Source organism: Oreochromis niloticus, linkage group LG3 (genome assembly GCF_001858045.2).
Source record: "Oreochromis niloticus isolate F11D_XX linkage group LG3, O_niloticus_UMD_NMBU, whole genome shotgun sequence".
Lineage (NCBI taxonomy): Eukaryota > Metazoa > Chordata > Actinopteri > Cichliformes > Cichlidae > Oreochromis > Oreochromis niloticus.
In genome coordinates this window covers 7,284,584-7,310,088 of record NC_031967.2, presented here as the reverse complement: position 1 = coordinate 7,310,088, position 25,505 = coordinate 7,284,584, and the positions used below count along the sequence as shown (strand labels likewise).

The 25,505-nt window shown below is 39.8% G+C and overlaps 1 protein-coding gene across 2 annotated transcripts in view; it reads left to right on the top strand.

Annotated features, from left to right (window-relative positions):
- Positions 1–25,242, top strand: part of chrnb1 (cholinergic receptor, nicotinic, beta 1 (muscle)) — a 28,130-nt gene extending 2,888 nt beyond the window's left edge. Inside the window, exons 2-11 of one of the 2 annotated variants that reach the window (XM_003450423.5) lie at positions 355–488; positions 3,947–3,991; positions 4,510–4,619; positions 6,701–6,809; positions 6,910–7,054; positions 7,239–7,424; positions 9,467–9,690; positions 16,082–16,257; positions 21,336–21,483; positions 22,019–25,242. In XM_003450423.5, coding sequence (XP_003450471.1) covers positions 355–488; positions 3,947–3,991; positions 4,510–4,619; positions 6,701–6,809; positions 6,910–7,054; positions 7,239–7,424; positions 9,467–9,690; positions 16,082–16,257; positions 21,336–21,483; positions 22,019–22,165 — 1,424 coding nt within the window. In that variant the 3' untranslated portion in view covers positions 22,166–25,242. Of the gene's footprint in view, positions 1–354; positions 489–3,301; positions 3,403–3,946; positions 3,992–4,509; positions 4,620–6,700; positions 6,810–6,909; positions 7,055–7,238; positions 7,425–9,466; positions 9,691–16,081; positions 16,258–21,335; positions 21,484–22,018 lie in introns of those variants that run through there. The other variant, XM_019349551.2, reaches the window with a different exon arrangement.
- The last annotated feature ends 263 nt before the right edge of the window (positions 25,243–25,505 follow it).

Sequence of the window (25,505 nt, the reverse complement as noted above, 5' to 3'; positions counted from 1 at the left end):
ACTTGTTGCGCGCTATTGACTTTGGTATTAAGATAGTCGTCGACTGATTATATTTTGATGCACAGCACAGCTTGCTCGGCGACACAGTGTCACCAGTGTGTTGGGTTTTGCACAGAAGAAAGACAGTAAACTTAAAAGGTATTTAGGCTAATTTTACAAACTGCTGTTTAAGGATTCCAGTAAGTATCTAGCGAGTGAACTCCTTTATTAATTCAGTGCATCAATGCAGTCAGCAGTTGCTGAGGCTTTTGGAGGGACATGTCTAGCTAAATCTGAGTGAATGACTAGCAGTTATTAAAGGACTTCAGTTTGAAGCCTGCCATCACAACTGACCTCTGTCAATGTGTATTACAGGTGCAACTGAATCAGAGAACACTCTGATGAAGAGCCTCTTTTCCAAATACAACCTTAAGGTCCGACCAGCTCGTACCCCTGAAGAGAGGGTGGTGGTCCGTGTGGGCATGATCCTCACATCCTTCGTTGGACTGGTGAGGCCCAGAACCCCAACACAAAAGTACACACAGTTAACAGCAGGTCACTGCAGATTTTAAAAAATAGTCAAAGGACATTGATTATGTGTTACATCACTCATCAAAATTCTAGCACAGTAGAAAAAATTAAAACAAGGGCTGACTTTTGAAGGGAGAGAAAAAAAGACACCTCAATTTTGGATTAAAAAAGCACAAAGAGAAGCTGTTTTTCTTTAGTCAGCTGAAGAGCCATTTCAAGACAGAAATAAAGTTACTAATAACTATTTTCCACCAATGTGCAGATGAAGCCAGGTCTCCATCGTCCCCTTTCGAGAACCCAGGACTGAATATAACCTAGCATGATGTAACAGAAGTTTTGACCAGTTTAAGGCTGATTCCCATCACCAAAATGTTTGCCATTAGCTGACAATTCACAAGAACAATCGGCTTAAGGTGCTTTATGTTGTAAGGCACAGGTGACGAACTCCAGGCCTCGAAGGCCGGTGTCCTGCAGGCTTTAGATATGTCCTTGATCCAACACAGATGATTTAAATGTCTAAATGACCTCCTCAACATGTCTTGAAGTTCTCAAGAGGCCTGGTAATGAACTAATCATCAGGTGTGTTGACCCAGGGTGAAATCTAAAACCTGCAGGACACCGGCCCTCGAGGCCTGGAGTTCGACACCCCTGTTGTAAGGTAAAGACCCTACAGCATTTGGGAGAAAACCTCAAAAAACTATGACTGCCTATGAACATGTGCTTTGTGACAGTGGTGAGAAAAAAACTCCCTTTTAACAGGAAGAAACCACCAGCAGAACCAGACCCTGTCTCCCAAATCCAAACTATCAGCAGGTTCCGCAGGATAAGGACCAGATAGCTGAAGGCTCTGCCTCCCACTTTCAAAACACTATGAATCATAAGTAAGACTGAAGTCTGAACAAAATGAACAGAGCAAAGCACTCCGTCGGCTAATACGTTATGAGGTCATGAAGATACAATGGAGCTTAATTATTCAAGGAACTATATATGAGAAGGATTTTAACTTCTAGTCTGGATTTAGCAGAAATCCAGTGAAGAGAAGTTAATAGTACTAGACGCTGTTACTACTCTTTATGCAGTGTTCTGAATCGACTGACGGCTTTTCAGAGAGCTTGTAGAACAGCCTAATCATAAAGACCTGAAACTGTCTAGCCTAGAAGCTACATTCCTTTAATATCTTTTCCGAGATCTGAAAAGATGAATCTCTCATAATCGGACACATCAAAGTCTGTGACCATGCTACAGTAACTTCACATGCTGGAACTCTTAGCCATTGAGACGATGGTTTTCCTGCGGCTTTGCCTCTGAAATGTAAATGTAAAACTTATCTTCCATATTCTCCACCATGAATGAATCCCAGTGCCATCTGGATTTAAATTCACAACCAGATGGCAAAAATGAGTACTACTACTGAGGTGTAGTGAAGTGAAGTACTGTATTTTTATTCATTCATGCTGGGAAATAGTGTTTTAGTGGCATGCACTGACTGGGCTGCTGCCTGTGTGACTGCATTAAAGGATAAGCCGTACACACACACACACTCACACACCGTCACTTTATGAGTTTCTTATTTTCCCCTTTACTCTTTTCTCCACGACAATCGAAAACCAACACACATAGTGCATCCACACCTCCACACTCCTTACACCTCCACTCAAGGTCACGCTCCCGCTTTCTCTCTCGTCACTTGGACCATCTTAAGTTCTGGAGTGGACCTCTCTTGAAAACTAACCCACTTGGATTCTTATTTTGACAAGTAACTAGTCCAGCTGGGTAACTACAGGGTTATTATTAACACTGGGCCTGAGGGGTAGTGATATGTAGGCAATGACATGTGTGAGGTAGCAAGATGTGTTTGTATGAGGAAGACATCCAACGTCTGCTGCCCCCACTCCTGCTTCTGCTTTGGTCCCAGCTGTCCCTGTTGGGGTTTTAAATAGCAGGCCGAGAGGCAGAGAAGCTTAGCCAGAATTCATGACTTGACCTTCCCATCATGGGCACGACAGTCCCACAATGCAATATATCACATTTTGTACATGCAAAAATGCCAATCATGCAGCAAATCCCATCATCTCTCTGTCTCTTAGTCCTTTTTGTAAAAGAGCTGTTTAGAGACTACATGTGTCCCCTGCTTGTTAAGCTAAACTAATATCCCAGTGGTTCCAAAAAATCCCAAAACATCACTGCACCATCATGTCCCCTGACCTGTTGGAACAAATGGTTTTAACTATATAAAGGCGCTTACTACAAAGTTCACCACTGGGTGCATGTCATGGCTGTCTGATGACAGTAAAGTCACAAAAACATTTCCAGAGGCAAAAAGTGACACAGGCATGAACATTTTCAAAACAACAATGAGGAAAATACTACTAAAACTTAACTTTTAACCTGTTTTTTTAACCTGTATGTATTATTTAGATATCTTTTAGACATCAGAACAGCAGAAAGCTGAGAGCCTCAGTTCACACTGTATTTCATGTCTTTCCATCACAGGGTTTAACGCAGAAAGTCGAACAAATAATTAAAAAAAAATCCATGGTCAATTTAGAATCACACTGAGGTTCGATTAACCTCAGTAGAATGTATCCGGGCTGTGGGGGGAAGTCCATGCAGTATGCACACTCAACCAGGGGTGGGAAACTCCAGGCCTCAAGAGCCAGTGTCCTGCAGGTTTTAGATATCACCCTGGGTCAACACACCTGAATCAAATGATTAGTTCATTACCAGGCCTCTGGAGAACTTCAAGACATGTTGAGGACGTCATTTAGCCATTTAAATCATCTGTGTTGGATCAAGGATGTATCTAAAAACTGCAGGACACCGGCCCTTGAGGTCTGGAGATGCCCCACCCCTGGTCTAAACCAAAAACCTTCTTATTATGAAGCAACAGTGGTAACCAAGTCTTGCAATTAAATGCTTGCAACAACCTAAAAAGCTAACTTTTCATGCAAACAGAAGGCTTTTCATAGGCTGATGATTGACTAACCGGATTTGTCCATTAAACTGATGGATGGTGTTTGGTGGGAATGGTACTTACAGCACTTTTCTACTCTGGCTGAGCACTCAAAGTGCTTTCTTATTATAAGCCCCATTCACAAACCTATTTCTACATCTAAGAGCTGTTTCACACTTCATTGAATGCTTTGCAGGCAAATTAAGATTCAGTATCTTAACCACAGATACGTTGACATGCACCTTAGAGAAACTGAGGATTGAACCACTGACCTTCTGATTAGTAGACAACCTGCTCTGCCTCCTGTACCACAGCTGCCTTGAATACCATTTTTTGAACTCTCACCACCACAAAACCTGCAATGCCATTAGGGTGTTCTTTGTGCATAACTCTGTATCTGTATCCCTACAAAATGAAAAACGAGCTGAAGTAAACAGTTATGAAGTACATACTGAAATACATATTTTGGCATTTTTATCACAGAATATGAAAAATGAAGAAATGAGCACCACTGTTGTCATGAATCTGGTGAGTCTATTTGCATGCCTGCTCGTCATACTTGCAAATTGAAGTAAATCTTAAGCCGATAGAATGAATTATCCAACAGCTTTCTGAGTGTACTCTAACTGAAAAACTCTTTCACATCACACTGAGTAGCTCATCCGTGACTCCTACTCCAGTGGCAGTATGTTTATTAACACGGGGCCTCGTCTTTCGAGTACAGCTCAGTGCCAATGCACACTGTGCATATAATCAGTAGAACAGTTGGAGTAGTCATAATAGCAGTCAAAATGAAAAAATATGCAAATTGTGTTTTGTTATGCAAGGACAAATGCACAGGGAAGCCATCCCTGTGGAATCTAATTACAGAAGTGGAGAAATGAAAGATAAAGTGATACAATGACAAATTGGTTGCATTTGTTAAAGCAAAGTTTCTGCTTGCTGTCATTTTCTGCTGTAATCCCAACTCTTTTCATGGACTTGTGGATAATAACCATCCCTATGTAATAAAAAAAAAACAACCTTTTATAAAAATATTCAAACAGGAATGGACAGATTATCGGTTGTCATGGAAACCAAAGGAGCACAATGGGATTCAGGTGCTACGCATCCCCTCTGGGAAGGTTTGGCTTCCTGACATCGTCCTCATCAATAAGTAAGTATCAGCATTGCAAGTCGCATTAGCATTAGCATTAGCGTTAACATTAACAAAGACTTGAAAGGAGAACGTTTTTGATCTCTTTGTTCCATTTTTGTATTTGTATGCAGTGTTTGCAACCTTTTGTACTTACTAATTTACCCCCTACCTGAGTGAAATAAACAAGTATTGCAATATAGTAAATATTTTCATATCAAATCCATATCCATCGTACTCTATTGTTTTGAAATTGGACAAATTGCATACCCTTGTAGCTTATAGCTGCAGGCCACTGGAGACTAGGTGATGGGCCAGGTAAATTATAGTAGTGCTCATGTGTATTGGAAAAACTATATATCACAGCATTAAATTAAAGATTTAGATACTCAGAACAGCAAGTTTAGTCTTTTCCCCATATTGGCACACACAGACACGCTCCCATTAACACCACTGTAAATATCCCCACTGCTCCATTCATCAACACTTTATAGGCAATTAAGCAGCATGGCTCCCTAATAACTGAGCTGATAGCACCGCTCAGCTACTTCAGCTTGTGAGGCGTTCATTTGGAACCGCACGGATACACACAAATATGCACGTCCGCACAAATGCAAATTTGCGTGTGCTTCTCTTGGGTTGATCAATGCCGGCCATTTTAGCAGCAGCACTTTCACAGGGACAGATTTTTAGGAGAGCCCGGGGTAAAGACACAAGCTTCTCACTGTTCAATTATCAGAGACATAAAACTCAAACACTGTACACTGGCAGAAGGCTAAATCTGTGTCTAATTGACTTGATATCTTTGTTGTGCATTGTGTTATGAGCCCGACAGCTTAGTATACAAACAACATTAGCGCTGCACTTACAGTCAAAGTGCCCCATAAAAAGTGTGCAAAGAATCTCCATTTAATGCCAATTACAATGTTTAGATGTGGGGTCTTTAAGTGTGGGAGTGGAGCTAAATGTTCATGTTCTGCACAGCCGTGGCTTTGCCTTGTCGACTAAGCTTTGTCAGAGGAACTGAGATGATAACAAAACAAAGACTACAGTTGAGATGCAAACTTTGATCGCTGCTATTTTGCAACTTTATAACTTAAGTCAGCAGCATAGAGTGTTGTTATTGCTTCAGCACGCTAATAATGGCTTGGTGGTGCAGCTGCAGAAAAGAGACACCTCACTGTTTGTCACATTTTAGTTTATGCTGGCTGGATTTCCTCACTGAGCCCTCTCAGCTATCTTTGTAAAAGCAAAGTCACAATAAACCATCCATCTCCAGCACAAAATAGATTACTTCCCATAGCACGGAGGGGGGGGGGGTCTCTGACCTTTACAGAAAAGTGAAACCAAAAAGTCATTTCTTGTTACAGTTTTACTCAATTGCTCTGTCACATTTTTGAAGTTTTCAGTCTTAAAAACACAGTTTCCAAAGCAGATCATACATGGAGCAAAACACTGTATAAATACAGACCTGTGATAAAGAAAAGAGAAAGTTTTTACAGGACTTTGTGGAGTATGTTCTTAGGGCATCTACAGAAATTAAGAGAGTAAATAGCAGCCAGATGTTACCAGCCTAATGCAATTTAGGAACTGATCATCAGCAAGTGTCACCGTGTCTCTAAAAAGTAGAAGTTTTGGCAGTTTGCAGGTCTGGAGTATTCAGCTGTGTGTTAACACAATGCCAAGGAGGTGAAACATCAGCAACAATCTTAGATAAGCAATTGTTACAACACATATACGTGAAACTAATGACCAATGCAGGGACTTTTCGTCTAAGAACAGTCCGTAGCACCTTGGTCCTGGAGGAACGTTGTTTCGTTTCACTGTGAACTAATTGTACATGGTTGAAGTGTCAATAAAGCCAACTTGACTTGACTTGACTATTTAACTGTTAGACAACAGAACAAATGTAATTCATTTGATACAATACAATTTGGGGTATGTTTCAAGATACGTTATGGAATTCTGTGATATGTCACCATCCATAACATACTACTAACATACCTCAAAATATGACATGACACCTTGTACAATATAGTGTACTTCAAATTTTGATTTATTAACCAAAACTGGCTAATTTGTATTTCATGTTTTGTTTTCAGTAATGACGGACAGTTTGATGTGGCCCTGCATGTCCATGTTCAGGTTTATAGTAATGGCAGGGTAACCTGGACTCCCCCTGCTCTGTACCTCAGTTCCTGTGGAGTCAAGGTAATTTACACAGATCTACTATGCACTTATCTTCCATCCAGTTTCTTCTAAGCTTGGACATTGTTTCCGACTCGTTTAAATGCCAGTTTTTTGTGTCTAGGTAACATATTTCCCGTTCGACTGGCAGAACTGCACCATGCAGTTTCGCTCTTACACATATGACTCAACAGAAGTTGACCTGCAGTATGCCCTGGATTCAAAAGGCAAGGAGATTCGGGAGATCCAGCTGGATGAGTCTTTCAGTGGTGAGCACTCATGACATGACACATATTCTTAAGTACAAGTACTTCAGATGTATTTTTGTGTTATATTCAAAGCATCGCATTTTTGCATAACCCCTTCTTGTGGTTTGCAAATGTGTTGCTAGTGTAATACGATTACTAAATGCGCTAAACTTAATAGAAATCTAAGCTGTGGATGTTTCTCTAGAGAGTGGTGAGTGGTACATCAGACACAAGCCAAGCAGGAAGAACACATTTGATGACGAATACGAGGAAGTGACTTTCTACCTGATCATCGAGAGGAAGCCTCTGTACTACATCATCAACATCATCATCCCCTGCATCCTGATTACTATCATCGCCATCTTCAACTTCTATCTGCCTCCTGATGCAGGTAAACACTTTACAGAAATTGCATTCAGATCACTTGATGACTTTATGAATTAAAGCTCTCTTTATGTGACCACCAGGATTCCAAACAAGCTCCACCTTGATGTAAAACTGCTAATACCATTTCCCATATGAGTTTGTGTGGTCGGTTTAAAATGGGCAATCAGACATTTAGCTAATTATAAAGGGATCCAATTTCAGATTAGATAGGTGCTTCCTGGAACACAGTTGAATTGATAACCTTTAAAATGAAGGAGGTAGAAAAACAGCTTAGAGCAATCGGCTTGACTCTGTCCTTTCCCTTATACGGTTACCTTTATGTTTGGACAAGCCTGCTCATTGGGTACATTGATTGATTAGGACACACATATGCAAAATACAGCCTGAGATATTAAAGTTTGACTTAGCACAAAACCCACAGATGTGCAAATATGCATGAGTCTCAATAAGGTACACAGATCGGAACATAACATTACATACTGCATTCCTGCATAGCTGTATTAATATTCATTGACATGATACTGTCATTATGCATTGATGTAGGCATGTATTTTAGTATATAAATATATTAAACATTGATAAAGTTTTTATTTTCTTGAACAATGATGTAGGCCTATTTTTAGGAGTTTATAATAGCTATAAAAAAGTAAGGTTTTTTTTACATTTTTCGGAATGTGTGGGAGAAAAAGTATTGCAGAAAATGTCTGATTAGGATAACTGCTAAACGTATCATAGTTTACTGACCAGTGTGTGCCATCTGCTTTGTTCACTGAATAAAGCAACCATGCAAGTGACCTTTAAAAACAACCACTTGCAGTCTTATTGGGATGATCAAGCAAAAGCCTCTATTTGCTGCTCCCGTATTCATAAGTGGTCGCCACCAGAGATGTATCTGCATATTTGATTGGCGGAACTTTCTGCTGAATCGCCTTCCTGATGCAACCCTCACAGGGATTAGTGTCTCCTACGAGTCTTGAACCAGGGTCATATGAAATGACTGATTTGAACACACAGTAAAGGGACACATAAACAGCACAGAGAATCATAGGGTTTGTTTTTTTTAATCTCCTCCAGTTTTACATTAATTTTCCAGTGATGCAGAAAGAGATGCTTTGCTTCTCAGTGAGAGGCCACAAACTGCTCTTTTAACCTACCAGCTCTAATCCTTCTGGGTCCTGTACTATGAAGCAAGCTCAGCATACCCAGGATGTCTTTCTGTTATCTGGATTCATTTACCCCAACACTGACAGTCAGGATAAGCCGTCACACGGAGTTGGTTAGCAACTTGCTAAATTAACCCCGGGTCTTGGTGTAAATTGTTTGCAGCCAACAGAAATAAATCCATCCATTTGCTTCCGCGTATCCTTTTCAGGGTCGCAGGGGGCGCTGGAGCCTATCCCAGCTGTCATAGGGCGAGAGGCGGGGTACACCCTGGACAGGTCGCCAGTCTGTCCAGGGCTAACACACAGATAAATAAATTAAAATTAAACAAAAAGTTGTCTCTAAGAAACACAGAGACAGTAGATCCTACTGGAAAACTTTAAATCTTCCTACTGCATGCACACAGAGGTCTGAGGGATCTACCAGGACTGGTAACACAATTCTTTTGGAGAACCAAGTTGATCTCTAATTGGGAAAGAGGTTAGGTTCGCAGCATAATTTATCATGTCATAAGAAGTGAACCACTTTTGCAGTAGAGAAAACCGAGGGTTAACCCCGAAGTTACCTTGGTGACGAAATCTTGCTTCGTAGTACAGGCCTATGGTCACTTACAAACACAGTTCGTACACAGTTTGTACGTGACCACAGAATGAACTAAAGAGCCTGTGCTGTGTCACCCAATCAGCCTCACTTAGAATGGGAGATGAATTTTTCATTAGCATCATTACTAGTAAATTACATTCACCAGATGCTCCTCGAATCTCAGTGAGTTGAAAATGGAACAAACCTTGGCCCGGTAAAGCTTAATGAGTCGTAACACAGGAACAAGAAATGCATTGTGTTTCTGACTTTCCTAAATAATTGTGTGTTTTTTTTCTTTGCAAGGTGAGAAGATGGGTTTGTCAATCAATGTGCTGCTCACCCTCACCGTGTTCCTGCTGCTGCTGGCTGATAAGATCCCCGAGACCTCGCTGGGTGTTCCCATCATCGTCAACTACATCATGTTTACCATGGTTCTGGTCACATTCTCTGTCATCCTCAGCGTGGTTGTCCTCAACCTCCACCATCGCTCCCCCAACACCCACATGATGCCGATGTGGGTCCGCAAGGTGAGCGTACATTTCAGGGTCACACAAGCTTAATTTTCGCCTGCTTGGCACATCATCACATACAAGACTTCTGAAAGGAAATAATATCTGTGTCTCTTAAGAAATAGTTTTTGTCTTTCTAGCATGTGTTGTTACAGTGTCTTGCATATATACTGTAGGTTGTTCATTTGCGCCAGAACAGCCCAGAAGCACAAGCAATCTTTCTTTCTGTTGTCAGAAGTTTTGTCAAAATACCACCTTTCATTTTATCTGCATTGTGAAAATACGTTAAGGCAAGTCATTAAGTAGCCAGCATGTCTGTGAGGAGAGCTGGAAAGGACAGGGGATATTGGGAGGCTATGTGATAAATGAAAAAAACTTGTAAACATTGAATTATCTGTCAGCAAGGAAGTAGAGCAAGAGGTAGGTTAGGACCATCAACTCCAATTAGTGTGGCAGATGACCCAAGAGACCATTTATCTATCTATGCAATTCCAAGGTGAGTTGCATTTCCAACTTCAACAAGACTTCAATATGTTTTATGTTTTGTTTAAATTACAGTCAAAAAAACACCAGATAATTCCAACAAGACATTACACGAATGTTAAAGACACTTTAAAGTAATGTCCATATTTTTAGACACACATTTTTCCATATGTATTAGAAATTGGTCAAGTGTAGTGAATCATATATACAACCAAGCTACACCTACCACCTTCCTTCAAGCATATCTACTCCTGATAGTCACAGACCCAGCGATGATCTTTTTATGACACTTTGGGCACTATGGAATTATCAAGGTCAGACAAATCTTAGAAAGTAGATTCAGTCCATTTGCAGGTTGTGTCCAGATCAACAGAATTAACTTTCTGTGAATTAACTTTGTTTTGTACTCAGTCAGATGGTCGTGAAATATAAAAGGCAGAATCTCCAAACTCATCAACAGCTTCCTCACAAAAGCTGTTAAAATGTTGAACTCCTGATTATGATATGTACAGTAAATGCACTACAAGCCAAAAGTTTGGACACACCTTCTCATTTAATGTTTTTCTTTATTTTTAATACTTTCTACATTGTAGATACAAACTGAATACATGGAATATATGAAGCAAGATTTATGGAATTATGTAGCAACGACAAAGTGATATATAACTAAATATGTTTTATAGTTTAGATTCCTAAAAGTAGCCACTCTTTGCTTTGTTCACAGCGCTGCAAACCTTTGGCCTTGTCTCAGTGAGCTTGATGATGAAGCTGAAATGGTTTTCAGGGTTCATGTGTGGAATTTGTTGCCTTCTTAATGAGGTTGGGACCATCAGTTGTGTTGTCCAGAAGTCAGGCTGGTACACAGCTGACAGCCCTGTTTGACAACTGTTAAAATCCATATTATGGCAAGAACTAATCAGCTAAGTAAAGAGAAATGACAGTCCATCATTACTTTAAGAACTGAAGGTTGGTCAGTCTGGAAAATTGCTAAAACTGTGAAGTGCTACAAATAACTGCTAAGAAGCCACTACTAATGAAAAGCAACAAGCAGAAGAGATTTGTTTGGGTCAAGAAACACAAGGAATGGACATTAGACCAGTGGAAATCTGTGCTTTGGTCTGATGAGTCCTAATCTGAGATCTTTGGTTCCACTCGCCGTGTGCGATGCAGAAAAGGTGAACGGATGGTCTCTACATGCATCGTTCCCACCATGAAGCATGGAGGAGGAGGTGTGATGGTGTAGAGGTGCTTTGCTAGGGGACACTGTTGGGGATTCATTCTAAACTGAACCCACACAGAACCAGCATGGCTACCACAGCATCCTGCAGCGACATGCCATCCCATCTGGTTTGCGTGTAGTTGGACCATCATTTATTTTTCAACAGGACAATGACCCCAAACACACCTCCAGGCTGTGTAAGGACTGTTTGACGAAGAAGGAGAGTGATGGAGTGATGCGCCAGACACCTGACTTAAACCCAATGGAGATGGTTTGGGATGAGATGGACCACAGAGTGAAGGCAAAAGGACCAACAAGTGCTCAGCATCTCTGGGAACTTCTTCAAGACTGTTGAAAAACCATTTCAGGTGACTCATCATTAAGCTCATCGAGAGAATGCCAGGAGTGTCCAAAGCCGTAATCAAAGCAAAGGGTGGCTATTTTGAAGAATCTAAAATATAAAACATCAGAGTTATTTCACACTTTTTTGTTTACTACATAATTCCATATGCGTTTATTCATAGTTTTGATGCCTTCAGTGGGAATCTAAAATGTAAGTAGTCATGAAAACAAAGAAAAACTAATTAAATGAGAAGGTGCATCCAAATGTTTGACTGGTAGCGTACATCCAGTACATCATGATTTTGATTTGATTTAATTTCCTAACCCAGATGACTGAGTGTGCATCAAGACAGGGTCAGACTGAGTTGTGGCTTAAAGAAAAAGTACTACCTCTACCCCATACTAACTTTACTTCCCCTTTAGTAAATTAATTGGGGAATAAAAGTTTAATAATTGATACAAAGAAGCTTATGAGTAACCTGAGACTTAGGAAGTACATTTCTATATTGTGAACATGCATGATTTAACACTAAAGTCAAGACTTCACCTCAAAAATTATATTTTACTAGCAGTTGTTGGCCATCTTGAAAATGGGCACTGTCTTGTATATTCAAATGGCTAATGGGTCATCATGTTAAAGACTGTGCACCTGAAATACATGAATTAAACTTTTGCATTAATTTGGCTATGAAAGCTGTGTTAGCGTGGTCGAGGCAGACTACTCAATTAGGTCCACATAGTTCTCGACACTTAAAACGTCATGTTAAACCATTAACCTCCATCAGTTGCTGTTGCCCTCAGTGTACATTGTGTGAAGCTAATTACAGGCGTGAGCAGCAGCTCTGTGCTTTGGTCCAAGTTCTGTCGTGGTTTCAGGGTACATTCACCACAGAAAGGCTCCCACACACTGGGCAGATTTCTGTGGCCTAATTGAACTGCTTGGCGCTGGATTGATGAGGAAAAGGAGGAGCATAGATTCTGTTTCACTCCTACTCGTGGGTTATTAACGAAACAATGAAATGTGAAAGGAGGAAATTTTTGGACACAAAACATTAGAGAGAAACTAATGATTATTTTTGTATTTATTGTTTCTTTGTTTCAAAAGCCTAATTTAAAGCTGGTCAATCAGCCACTAAAAGAACAGATATTTAAGTTTAAGGAAAAAAACTTCCTGTAATGGCCACTAGTCCTAAAGTGAGTGTGTCTCAGAGCAAATGGCCAAATTTACTGTAGTAGGCCTGTTAAATGGTGTTTGTTTCCATATCTGATTTCAATATTAATCCCTATTAATGACAAGTATGAAATGTACTGGGGTAATTTTTTTTTGCTTGTATTCAGACACAAAGCAGCTGGCTCTTCAGATTTCTGCTAAGTATGCTTTTTGTTTAAGCCAATTACTGCTTGCTAAAATTTGTTGCACATTTAATATCACAGTTAATTACTGATGAACCTGGTGACACAGCTAACAGTGACACTCCAAATATGGTCATATCCTATTTCAGCATTCAGTGAAGACAGCAGCCAACTCAATGCTTAAGTACAATGTACAAACCATATATGCTGTTTATGTAGTCAACACAGATTAAATTAAAAGCACCTTCAGCTGTATAATCACTGTGAAGGACAGATTCAAATACCTCACTTTACTTTGGAATAGTGTAATAAATGAAACACTGATCAACACCAAGTCCTAATAATGATCATTTGAAAAATATGAACTCTGTCCATGTGCACAGTATCTGTAGCTGTGTTGTAGGTAATAACAATTTGGTGAGGATTTGAACCCATTTAGAAATGACTTTGTGTCAAATAGTCCATGCAAACTTTTAGCCCGTCTCTAGGTAGACATTAACTGTGCTGCTCTTTATTCCATCCCCATCTTGGTGGCTGAATCCAGTGTTTCATTTTCTTTCTCCAGACAGTCACCACAGATGGCTAGGACACTCTCCGCCTTCTGTTCCATCACCAGGTTGCCTTATCAGCCCCGGTGATGCTTTAGATGCTCTCGAGTGCAGAGCTTACGTCTCTCTGTGGTGTCTGCCTGAGCACCACACACACTCAACAGCAAAACTATCAAGGTTTCAGCAGCCATTGCTGAGGAATACGGTCTTTGTAGATGAAATGCTGCTCTCTGAGGTGCTGTTTCCGCTCTTATTTTCACTGCTCATTGTCAGCCAAGCTGCGGGAAATGAGACAGATGTCACACAGTATGAGTAAGAAAGAAAGTTGAGAGGCAATTGAGGATTTAAATGAATGACAAAGCGCCCCTTTCTGACATTTCTCTGCATGATCGATGATAATTACTAACAATATTTTGAATGTCTAATTGATAGTACCATTGTATTATTTCTATGGAAAATGTTCATAAATGTCCCAGTCTGTGTTTCTTTCAGCATTTCTGACTTGAAATCTCACACATTCCACTTCCACTCTGGCCTGAACAAACTCCTGAGAGAAAGATTTTTCTATAAATGCTCCATTTTCTTCACCAACGACTCTGTCTGTGACCATCTACTCTTTACTGCTGCTGTGGGAGTGAACAAAAATAATAAAGTTGCAGGACATTATAAAAGGACCCTCCATCATGTCTCAGAGCTCTCAGTCAAGTCTATCAGGCTGCTGTGAGTGACTCACTGATGTGCTGCCTCGCACTGAGAGCGAGGAAACATGGCAGAAACAGCAGGTGAAACAGACTCATACTGGAAGTTGTATAAAGGCGTGGACGTTTGGTTGTAAATGAACTCAAAATCACTATTAAATTCGCTATTGAGTTTTTGCCAGTTTATGTTCCTCTCCAGGGGGCTATTATTGACATCCATCTGTCAATACTGGCAAGCCAGGAGTTCTTTCACAAAAAGAATATGAAAGCACTTCAAAGAGCAGATAGAGCAGCCATTTACAGCATTTATGATATTGATCAAGGCTAAAGTTCAACCCTGACGTGCTGTTATATCATTGACTCCCTTGATATTGATATGAAAGGAGCTCCAAGTCCGACAGCTCCAGATGAAGACTCAACGCACTTAATTTTTATCATGTCCTATCAAACACTTTTTTCTGTTTTAATTACACTCCCTTGTGCCCAGGACAGCCTGAATCCTTTACTGAAGTGCTCCACTGAAGCACACAGACTTATGTACTGTGTTCGAAGAAAACCTCGAAAGGAGACTTTGAAGAACTGGAAAGCATTACCCATTTAGTTTCTCCACCCACATCATTCAGCAACAACTGCTTTCAAAGGTTATCTTACTGCAAAATTCAATATTTAGAACTATTTGTCATCCCTAATAGGCAAATACAGGGCAAGTGCACTCCAGCTGTCCCCTAAATCATAAAACAAGAATCCAAACAAATGGACTTTTAATGCCAGCAAAGATGATGGATCCATGAGGTGTGAGTGCCAACAAGCTATTGACTGAAAATGTACAGTTAAATAACCTTCTGTGGTCTTTTTTCAGCAAAGGAAATACACATCTACACATTCATAAATGAAAGTGCTATGAAATGTCTTTTTTAACATCTCGAAACTGCTAAATTCTGAAGATGAGCACAGAGTTTGTTCAGACAGGCCACAAAGTCAAGCTTAGCTACAATTCCAGCAAATGAACCAATCTCAGAGCCAGTCCACAGCATTTGAAGGCAAGCTGATCTTATATAGGGTGCACTATTTAATTGGGGGGGGGATCACCAGATATGCCACAGTATGATATTACTATAATACTTCATTCATGATACGGTATTGTTGTGACTTTTACGACACTTTGTGATTTGCTGAAATAGCATATCTCGCAATTTATCAACTTGTGTCCTCAAATTTAGACATGTTAATGTCTACATAGACAGAAATTCAAATTTAAGTAACTTTCTGCTCAATAGGAATAGGAAATCCCAGTATCGATACAAAATCAACACCTGAAGTTTTTCCAGCCCAGCTATGTAATGTCTTCCCTCGTTTGGTTCACATTTATAAACTGCTTTGCCACCGCCTCCACCCCAGCAACTGCTTCTACATTTACCACTTTATACTTTCCATTTATGTGTGGAAGAGCAGGAAAACCCTAGAACAGAGCCATGCTGACAAATATAAATGACTGCACATGGAAACATGGTGTTTCGGCAACCCTGGTGAAGGCCACAAGCCGAAACGCATTGGTCTGCAAATAAAGCTGTTCCCTAGTGTTTTAAATGTTGCTGGAGTCTTCACCTCACCAGATCATTGTCCCCCTCTATGCTGTCTTGGAAGCAGGTGAAGTTATTCCCAAAACTTGGGGATCTCTCCACATGGAAACAGTCTTCTGGCCGAACTGTCTTTAATGGGAATTGTAAAAGTATCTCTGTTTTTCTTCACCTTTACTCTCCACCTAGATCTTCATCCACATGCTCCCTCCTTACCTGGGCATGCTGCGGCCAAAGGTGGAGACCCCCCTGTCTCTGGAGACCCTACCCCGCCGGGAAAAAAAAGTCACTGCAATCAGCATAGTTTCTGATGAATACTTCATCCGGAAACCTGACTCTTCCATTTTATTTCCTAAACCCAACAGGTAAGACCAGGCGTATACGTGCACATGTTTGCTCTCGTTGTTGTGAGTGTGCCTGGATTTGGTTTTGGTTCCCATGTATGTGAGAGCCTGCATGTTTGAAGAAAAAGCAAATGAACCCAGAAACAACATGTGTGAAGTGGAGCGGGTGAACAGTTGTTGATTCAGGCAAAACCCGGACAGATGGGTTCATCATTAGTAGGATGAGAAGCAATCAACTGCTCTTATCTCTGTTATGTCGCATGGGATTCTTGAAGTGAATCACATACTGGTATATAAATTTAATTCCATTAAACATGTATGTCCAAATATGACTTTAGAAACAATACTTTTTCAGTAAAATAACATCAAATACATTAAGATTAACCAAATTTGATTTGATGTCATGTTGAAATGGATTCAAATATATATCACTTTAGTGTCTACACAACCTTGCACTCATAGAAGTTCAGGTTTCCTCCTTAACGCTTACCACCACAACTTAGGACTAATTAAAATTCTGTTATATTTTAGGTGCTTTTTTCACTTTGAATTAAATTCAACAGTGTTTAAAAGCACAGAGCCTCTTCAACAGACAAACACCATATTTAAAGATACCAAAATCTACCATAACAATAGAAGCAGCTGCAGCACAAGAGCATCCGCAGCAAAGAAGTAATTTCTCTCCTCTTCTGTCACCTATACCTGCACACATTTATTACATTACTTTGTGCTGCATAATATATTCTCTCAGTGAGGCCAACGGAATCCATCCAATGTTTTTTGGCTCACAATAAGGAAAAAGAAGAAGAAGAAGAAAGAAGTTCATTAGGTATAGGGCTTTTCTACACTACCTGAGAACATTTATTCAGAATATGAGAACCATCTCCACATTCTCACATATTTAGAGTCATGTGAAAACGAAGGTACACCCCCTTTCAATTCTAAGGTTCTATATATCAGGATATGATTATAAAAATAAATTGTTCTAAAAAGATTTAAATACAAGCTCAGATGAAAAAGATACAACATATTACACAGTGTCATTATTTATTTAACAAAATCAAAACCAAAATATGTGTAAAGGAAAGTTGTGGATGAACTTTAATCCGTTTCGTTTTTTATAAAAATACTTCATTTTTTTGTGGCAGTTTTCCTGATGAGAGAATTGAAAAGACAACATAAACACAAGTGAAACGCCTGTATCATATTTTCAGGTTTCTCTAATCCACACAGGGTCAGAAGTATGCATACAGACTCAAATATATACATACACTCACTTAAATTGTTTAATACATGGAGATGGAGGTTCCACATTGTCTTTTCACTTAACAAGGCTCGACTAAAATTTGCAGCTGTTCATTTGGACAAGCCGAGCCAGAAAGGTTTTATGGTCCAATGAGACAAACACTGAGCTATTTGGTACAATGACAGGAGGCATGTTTAGAATAAAGGTGAGGATTTAAAGGTAACACTGTACCAGCTGTGAGGCATGGTAGTGGTAGCATCATGCTCTGGGGCTGGTTTGCTGCCAGCGTTACTGGTCGATTCCACACTAAATGTATTAATTAAGGCTCAAGTTCATATAGTAGGTTATGTCTGAAGCCCTTACTGGTTTCACCAGCCTCCATCTGTCATTGCTCTTAATAAACTTTTATCACATCACATCTGTTCCTTCTCCTCCTACATCTCCATTTTCATCTACACTGAGAGATCCAGGCAGTTTGTGTGTGTTTGTATTTAAATGCACTTTACTTCATCCACTATACTTTATGTACTTTAGCTATGCCAAAATATTTTACTAAATGCACTAAAATATCTTTTTAGAAGTCTCATATTGTCACATATTGTATCGATGCCCTTTCTACTGAAGCTTAAACTGTCAAATCATCATTTATGGAGCTGTTGTAAAGAAGGAACAGATTGGCTGTTTAAGATCTCCTTCTGTGAGGTCTTTCTGACCTTTGTTTTATTCAGTGACAGATGTCTGAGCCTCAGTAATGACTACTGCCAAAGTCTTATTTTTATTTAAAGTGCTCTGAGATGTTACAATATATATATTTAGCTTTAGAACCCAAACACCTCCACTGAAACACAGTTTGCAGGTTTACATTAAAGGTTCCACAGAGGGCTGCCGATGATGTTGAGTAAAGCGCTGGATGCAGGCCAGTGTTGCCTCACAATCTGGCAACAAATTGAATTACAGTAACCCCAGTCTCCATCCTTTGTGCATGAAAAAATTTTGACCTTCCTTAAGTAGTTACATAGGGTAGGGACCTGTATGTCTTCCCAATCAGCCATACGACACTGATAACCGACCTGCATTCCTGCTGCTCTCATAATACACCCTGAAGTTTGCTTCACAGTGTGTAGCTGTCCCTCTCTCCTCTACTCCTGGGAGAAATTAGATATGTCTAGAGGGAAAGAATCTTTGCTAAAACAATAATGACCCACCCAAATGGACTCTGACACATTAGAGTCACTGTCTAGGTGAATGAACAGTGATGGGGGAGGGGCTCTGTTAGAGGAATTTGATGAGACAGCAGTATCTCTCCTGGGTCCACACGTACATTGGCGTGCCTCTCTTAATTGGGTTTAGTGCATGTCTTGGCACCAGACGCAGCCAGTTTTAGTTGAATTAGTCTCCTGAATACTCATTTACTTCTCGCTGATGAAGTGCTGCTTTGAGCCGTACATGAGGGAAAAGGGAGGAGGGGGTTAAGAGGCCACACTGTGTCTCCCCCTCCCTTTTTCCTTTCTCTCTCAACCTGATAGGACTTCATCCTTCTTAGGTCACAGATTCTTCACCTGCCACACTCGCAGGAGGAGCTGCGGTGGCAGTGCTGCGTTGTAAACCTCCAATTTCATGCAAAGAATACCAAGCAGCTGTCTCCTCTGTCCTGCCTGAGAGGTTACCACTTCTAACGTTGTGCTACACTGCCCTCTGGTGGATACCTGCCTATCCTGTCAATCTTTTTGCTTTGTTTTTTTTTAAAATGTTTTCTGAAAGAGGTGTTTAATATTTGAGGTGTTTCATAAGAAAAGCAGCTGCTCTGCAAAGAAGTGTTGTCTTTGTAGAGATCATTGACGTCAGGTGAAAATCCATAAACTTTTAGGGTGGAACTTAAGCAATGTTACTTCTCAGAAAAGCACTTCAGCTGTGATGTGCTACAAAGAGAACCATGATGTATGACTTCGTAAGTTCAGAGAAGTATAGGAGGTCTTAGTGTGTCTTTCTGCTGAAGGCAACAAGGACATAATTAATGTGCCATTGTTGAAGGACATGCTGCATGATACCGTGCAAGAATTATTACCGAAAAATTATAGAATGAGTTATGTAATGTAAATGATCAACTGTGTGATAAAGCAAGACTGTATCAGTGTTCACACAAGAAGTCAGAATTCCATCCTCGTGATGATAACAAGTTGAATTCATACGAAACTGTCTGATCTCACGGAAGTTTGTGAAATAGCCACGAAAAAGTAAAATGGTTTTATGTTCATGAGAATGAATTGTTACGATATGTTTTTTTTGTTTGTTTTATGCTATTGAGCACAAATTTAAAAGTAATGCATTCCAGGAGCACAATTTTTTTTTTGTAGAAAAAGAAGGAAAGTGTCAACATGGCAAACTAAACCAAAAGATAATATATCTTTTAAATCTAATCAAGTACTGTTTAATGTCTAACACAGTCAAGAATAATACTTTGACAATATAATAACTGTGACAAGTATGACTCAGACTTGTGTTGCTAGTGCGAGAGTGTGCCGACTAACTTCCAAACACGGTCTTTCTCTTGCTTTTAAATCCAGACACATGAGAGCGGACTGATGGAAATAATGCCACAATGCCCATTTTAGTACATTTTTGATACTAGACTGACATACTTGCTGTGGTTTGACCAGATATTAAAGCTGGCTAACATTTATAATTATAGTGGTAGTAGTAACAGGGGATTCACACGTGTACGTTACTTCTTGGCAGGATGGTGAGAGCTCCTGATTTTTAGTTGAGTACATTTGCTACCAGATTGTCATAGCAATGGCAACTCATCAATGACAAGGCAGGCCTCAGTTAGCAGTTAGCATGAACTAATCTAACTATATATTACAAATTTTGGTCATATTTAATGAATTGTTTGATCATATTGTTATGGTGCTGATGAAGAATCAACTTCTAATAACAGGCTAGTCTGAGGTTGTTGGTCATAAAAGTCATACAATTTCATTCATTATTCATTCAAAACAATTTTAAATACCCTTTAACAATAAATTACTCACATTGTTTTCCTAAACACATGTATTTAAATATGTAGACTACATATGTATTAATTTGCACAAATATAAAATAGTCAATGTTTTGTAAATGTAAACAATTGTAAAAAATGCATTTTGGATATTTTGTTTTAACTTGTTTGAAAGCAGACATGATAATAATAAAATAAAATAATAATTGCAAATTATAAAGTCCAACAATAGTGCCTTCGAACAACAGTGTAACTAACTGACGTAACACATTTTTTGCTCTTGACTTTATACATTTTGAAAATAAGGAAATAAAAAATAACTTGACCTCTAAAGTTAGAACTGTCACGTTAATACAGTATTTATGGCTGACAGCAGAGTCACACAGGTACACACAGCACCTTTCTACTAGCTTCTCCCAGTAACTCCTGGCACCCAGTAGCAGCTGATAGTTGGTAACTAAGGGCAACAACTAAACACAGAAACATGCACGCACACACATCACCCAGAGCAGCTTGGTCAGCATGTGAAGGGCAGCGCCTTTTACAAACTTGCAGAGGGGGACCCGGGGAGCTCCTCTGACCTTCTCTTTATTCCTCTGTGGTTGACAGCAGAATGCAAAGGAGACGTGCAGCCCAGCTCATAAAAGCTGAGCTATTTTACAGCTTTTAATTAGCGTGGGCTGACACCTGCTCACACATCGCTACATTCTGCACGCTCGTGTGCATTTGTTGTCTTTGGGTGTTGACACTCTGTCTTTTTCCTGAATCCGTCCAGACATATATATTTACCATCACAATATTTTGTTTATTATTGATACTTTTCTGTAACATTATTATATTTGTGCTGTCATAAAGGTACCAGCCGGATGGCATATGCACAGACCTGAGGAAGTTCATTGATGGCCCCAGTAGCTACCTTACACTACCTGATGAGCTCAAATCAGCCATAGAGGCCATCACATACATAGCTGAGGCTCTGCAGGCTGAAAAAGACTATGAAGCAGTAAGTTTGAATGTCTGAGCACGTTTAACCTTCTTAGATCCACAAGGTCACATCTGGAGTGAAGGGTAGGGTTTGATAATTTCGAGCATTCAACAGATAAAGTTTAATAACTGAATATCTAAGTTGTCTTTAGTGATGACCCCTAACCCTAAGCCCTAAACATAAACCAAGCAAAAGTATTTTTTTATGCATATCACTTAGAATGGCAGTTTTCTTTGTCACCTAATTGTCAAGATTTGAGATGACATTTTTGAGGAGAACAAACATATTATCACAGGGTTAGGGTTAGAGCTATCATTTACTTAAACCTTAGAGCATTAATATGTTTATTGTCTTTCCATTTTTTTCTTCCTCTCTACTGTTTATCTGGACAACATGGTTTTATTTCTAACCTTTGTACTGTTGTCTTTTTGTCTCTTGTGTCTGTCTGTCTTTTGCCATTTTCCCACTATTTTCCTTTCCTCATATTCATTTTCTTTCTATTGTACCCGCTCTTTCTCTTTTTGATCTCTTGTCTTTCACTGGTCTCTTTTAGCTGAAAGAAGATTGGCAGTATGTGGCAATGGTTGTGGATCGGATGTTCCTGTGGATTTTCGTCGTTTTCACCACTGTGGGCACCCTGGCCATCTTCGCCGATGCTAGCTTCAACCATACCCCTACGGACCCCTTCAAACCCTTCTGAAGCACAGGGGTGTCTGATTTTCTTGAACCACACAGCTGGAAGTTGTGAATCCCTTGCTGTACATGTGGAGGAAGACAACTGTAACTGTTAACTGTTACTTAAAATAAGTACAGTATCCAATGCATTGCCTCATCACAAATCACACAATGCATATGTCCCAGTCTTTTTAAATTATAGCTGTACTAGTACTTAAAGGGCCAGTAACTGACAAACCATATGGATTTTATGGTGTTCTTTTTAGATTTGTAGAATTTTAAACTTTTACTGTGTTTGTTACTTAAAGTATTTAAGGTCCCAGTTGCCGACATTTGGGAGAAAAGCTTTCAAAACCCCAAATTCATATAGCCTACTTTGCAAGCCTACGATTAGGGTTATAATTTAGGGCTAAATAAGGTCTATGGTCTAGATAACCCCAACCCTAGCTCCATTCATAGGCAATTACAATATGCAATTTTTGTGTTTATATAATTGCTTTCCAAGTTTTCTCATTATAGAAACAAAGACAATAATCTGACACACAGAAATCAAAAACAGCCGGAAACCCCCCCCCCCCCCCAAACAGTTTTGGCTTCAACCAAAATAAATGGTTAGGTTTCCACTGTAAGGACTTGGATACCAGAAAGTTAACAGGCTTACACTGTGTTGCAGACATGGACACACCCATCATCCTATGGTGGTAGTTAATTTCGGCTTTAGCAGACTGAAAGATGTGACTATAAATTGGCGATAATTTTCATCGATGCCGACCCTAAACCTGAATCAATCAGTCTTGGCAATCAGGAAACAAGGAAAATAACAATTCTGATGTACATCACATGAAAAACTATTCACAAGTCTTCAAAATATTTAGTCAGGGTAGGTTTACCACCTCAGAAGATTAATCTAGCCCAAACCCTTCTCCTAATTCCAGATGTGTTTCCAGTGACAGTTTGTATGTTAAAATTTTAAAATAATTAAAACATAATTAATAAATGCATTGATGAAATTGCATGAAATATAACTACTAAGCCAATGTTAGCGTACCTTACATGCATATAAATGCTATGATATAAACTACCAGCGTGGGATTTTTTTATTTTGTTTATTTTGTTATTAGCTGTAGTAGAGTTTGAAGTGTGGCTCCAGGACTGGGTGTTCATATGTGGTGTTAACACATAAACACCAAGACAAACCAGGCCCTATAACGAGCGTGCTGCAAGCCTATGTCAGAATGTGCTGGAGAGTGGCACATGCTTTGCGGTATATTTCTGCAGACACAGTAATCCTCTGTATTTCAGGCACTGGTGTATGTAATGGAGCAGCACACCAACTCCATTCATCTGCTGCACCAACAGCCAATGGAATTCCCAATAATAGAGAAGACCCGTACCTCTCGGTGCCTCGTTTTGTCTGGACACACGCATGCTGCATGTCCCTTTTACCACACCTGTCCTCTTGGTCTTGTGCTTTCATTTTGCTTTTGTCTTTTAAATAGAGATCTGAGGGGAGAATATCAAAGGCTCCATCTGTTCTCAGAATGCTATCACCTGCCCACCCTGCTATTAATATCCCCACATGTTGGCACTGGTTACCGGACACTACTGCATGGGCTTCCCTGTTATTTCTCTGTGTAAATACACTCTCTCACTGAGATCTATTAGCGCAAGTATTTGGGGGCTGAAATTCTGCCAGTCATCCACGGCAGCCCACCTTGGCGACAGCACTGATAGCCCCTCAGTATTATAGACCACCATATGTGATGTTATCACTACACTAGTGGTTGAATTGCACTTGTTCCCCTTCCCGTCTAACACGTAACCTTCTATGAAAGAGTAGCTTTCAGAAGCCAGGCTGCACAAAAACAAACACAGAGGTCATTCTGAATGATGTATTCACGCTGAGAATGGCAGCTCACAGGAGGTCAAGTCAGAGGCATTTTTCCCTCACTTAAGTCTCAATCTGGTGTTGATTTATAGTTTTATGTTTTCACACTGGAAAGGCTCACCAGCATGAGGGAGACAGGATGGAATGACCCAACTGAGAGGAGAGAAATTTAAAGGCAGAGACAGAGAGTAGGGGATGGAGGAAAGATGAACTTTATGAGGCCTGAAATATAGACATCAGCTTCATAAAAAGCAACACGAAGGATCAGAGATAGAGCAGAATCCGGAGTTCACTCGGGGGCCTTTGCTTCATCGATCATTGCGCTTGTAGTCCTCGCAGCCCTCTATGGCAAAAAACATCCATCTCCATTTTTATACTTTCATCCGCATCTTTTCTTGCCTCGAGCTCACATCAAACTCAGAATCAGCAACGCTGAGGTGCTTTTTCTAAGACCTCTCCATCAGTATTGGCATCACCTCCCTGCTCCTGCCAAGAAGTTTGGTAATTCGAGATTTCATCACGCCACAGTATCTGTGAAGCAGAGCCTTTCATTTCAGCTCCTTAAATCAAAGTGTGACTAAAGCCATAGTTTTTATGGGAATGTGTACCTAAAGAACAAACAAACCCCATCACTTGTGCTGTTTACAAAGATTCTCAAAAGAAGTTTATTTCATGATTTCATAAATTTAGGTTTCTTTTACCAGAACATCAACATTGTTGTAAACAGTAAAAAAATATATTTCACTATTTCTATGAAGTAAATATAAATAAGCATAGCATTAACTAACGGAGGTCACAAAGTCAAACCCAGTCTACAATCCCTGCAGATCAGCTGATAATGTTCTACACACCCAACTTTGCAAATCTCATATATTGTAGGGATTAAACTTTAGCCTGTCTACGGCTGCTGTGCCACTGCAAGCTGCTTTGCAGCCCCCCTCCACTCCTGCTATTCCTCTTTTGTCTGTATTTCTGTGCCACTTCCTTCCTTCTGTGTGGAGATGACCTTTCTAAATGTTGAAGGGTTTGTACGCCATGTCACTCAAAAAAAAGTTGATGCACATGGAAATAACAATCGTCTTTGACAGGCACGGTCTTGAAATATTGTTTTGGTTTAAAATAATTTTTTATTTTTAAATTCTGTTGATTGCATAATCAATTTTGCTACTTTTGATTTGTAGAAAAATCAGACAATAAATTCAGTGTTTGTGGTGGTTCGTCGCTGTATCTCTCTTTATATGCAAGATTACTCAAAAAATGGTGGATCTGCGTAAAAGATGGGGTGGAAGGATTCTATATCAATGCAAGGACACAGAGACAATATTAAGCTGAAATTAAAACCACTGACCAAATGATCAGAATCCTTCTGGAGCCTGGGGCTCATTTCCTGCTTGACATGGATGAAGTTTTGAGTCTTGGTGGATATAAATGGTTCTTATTGCTGTCAGACCACTAGGGGGCAGCAGCTGGGAAGTCA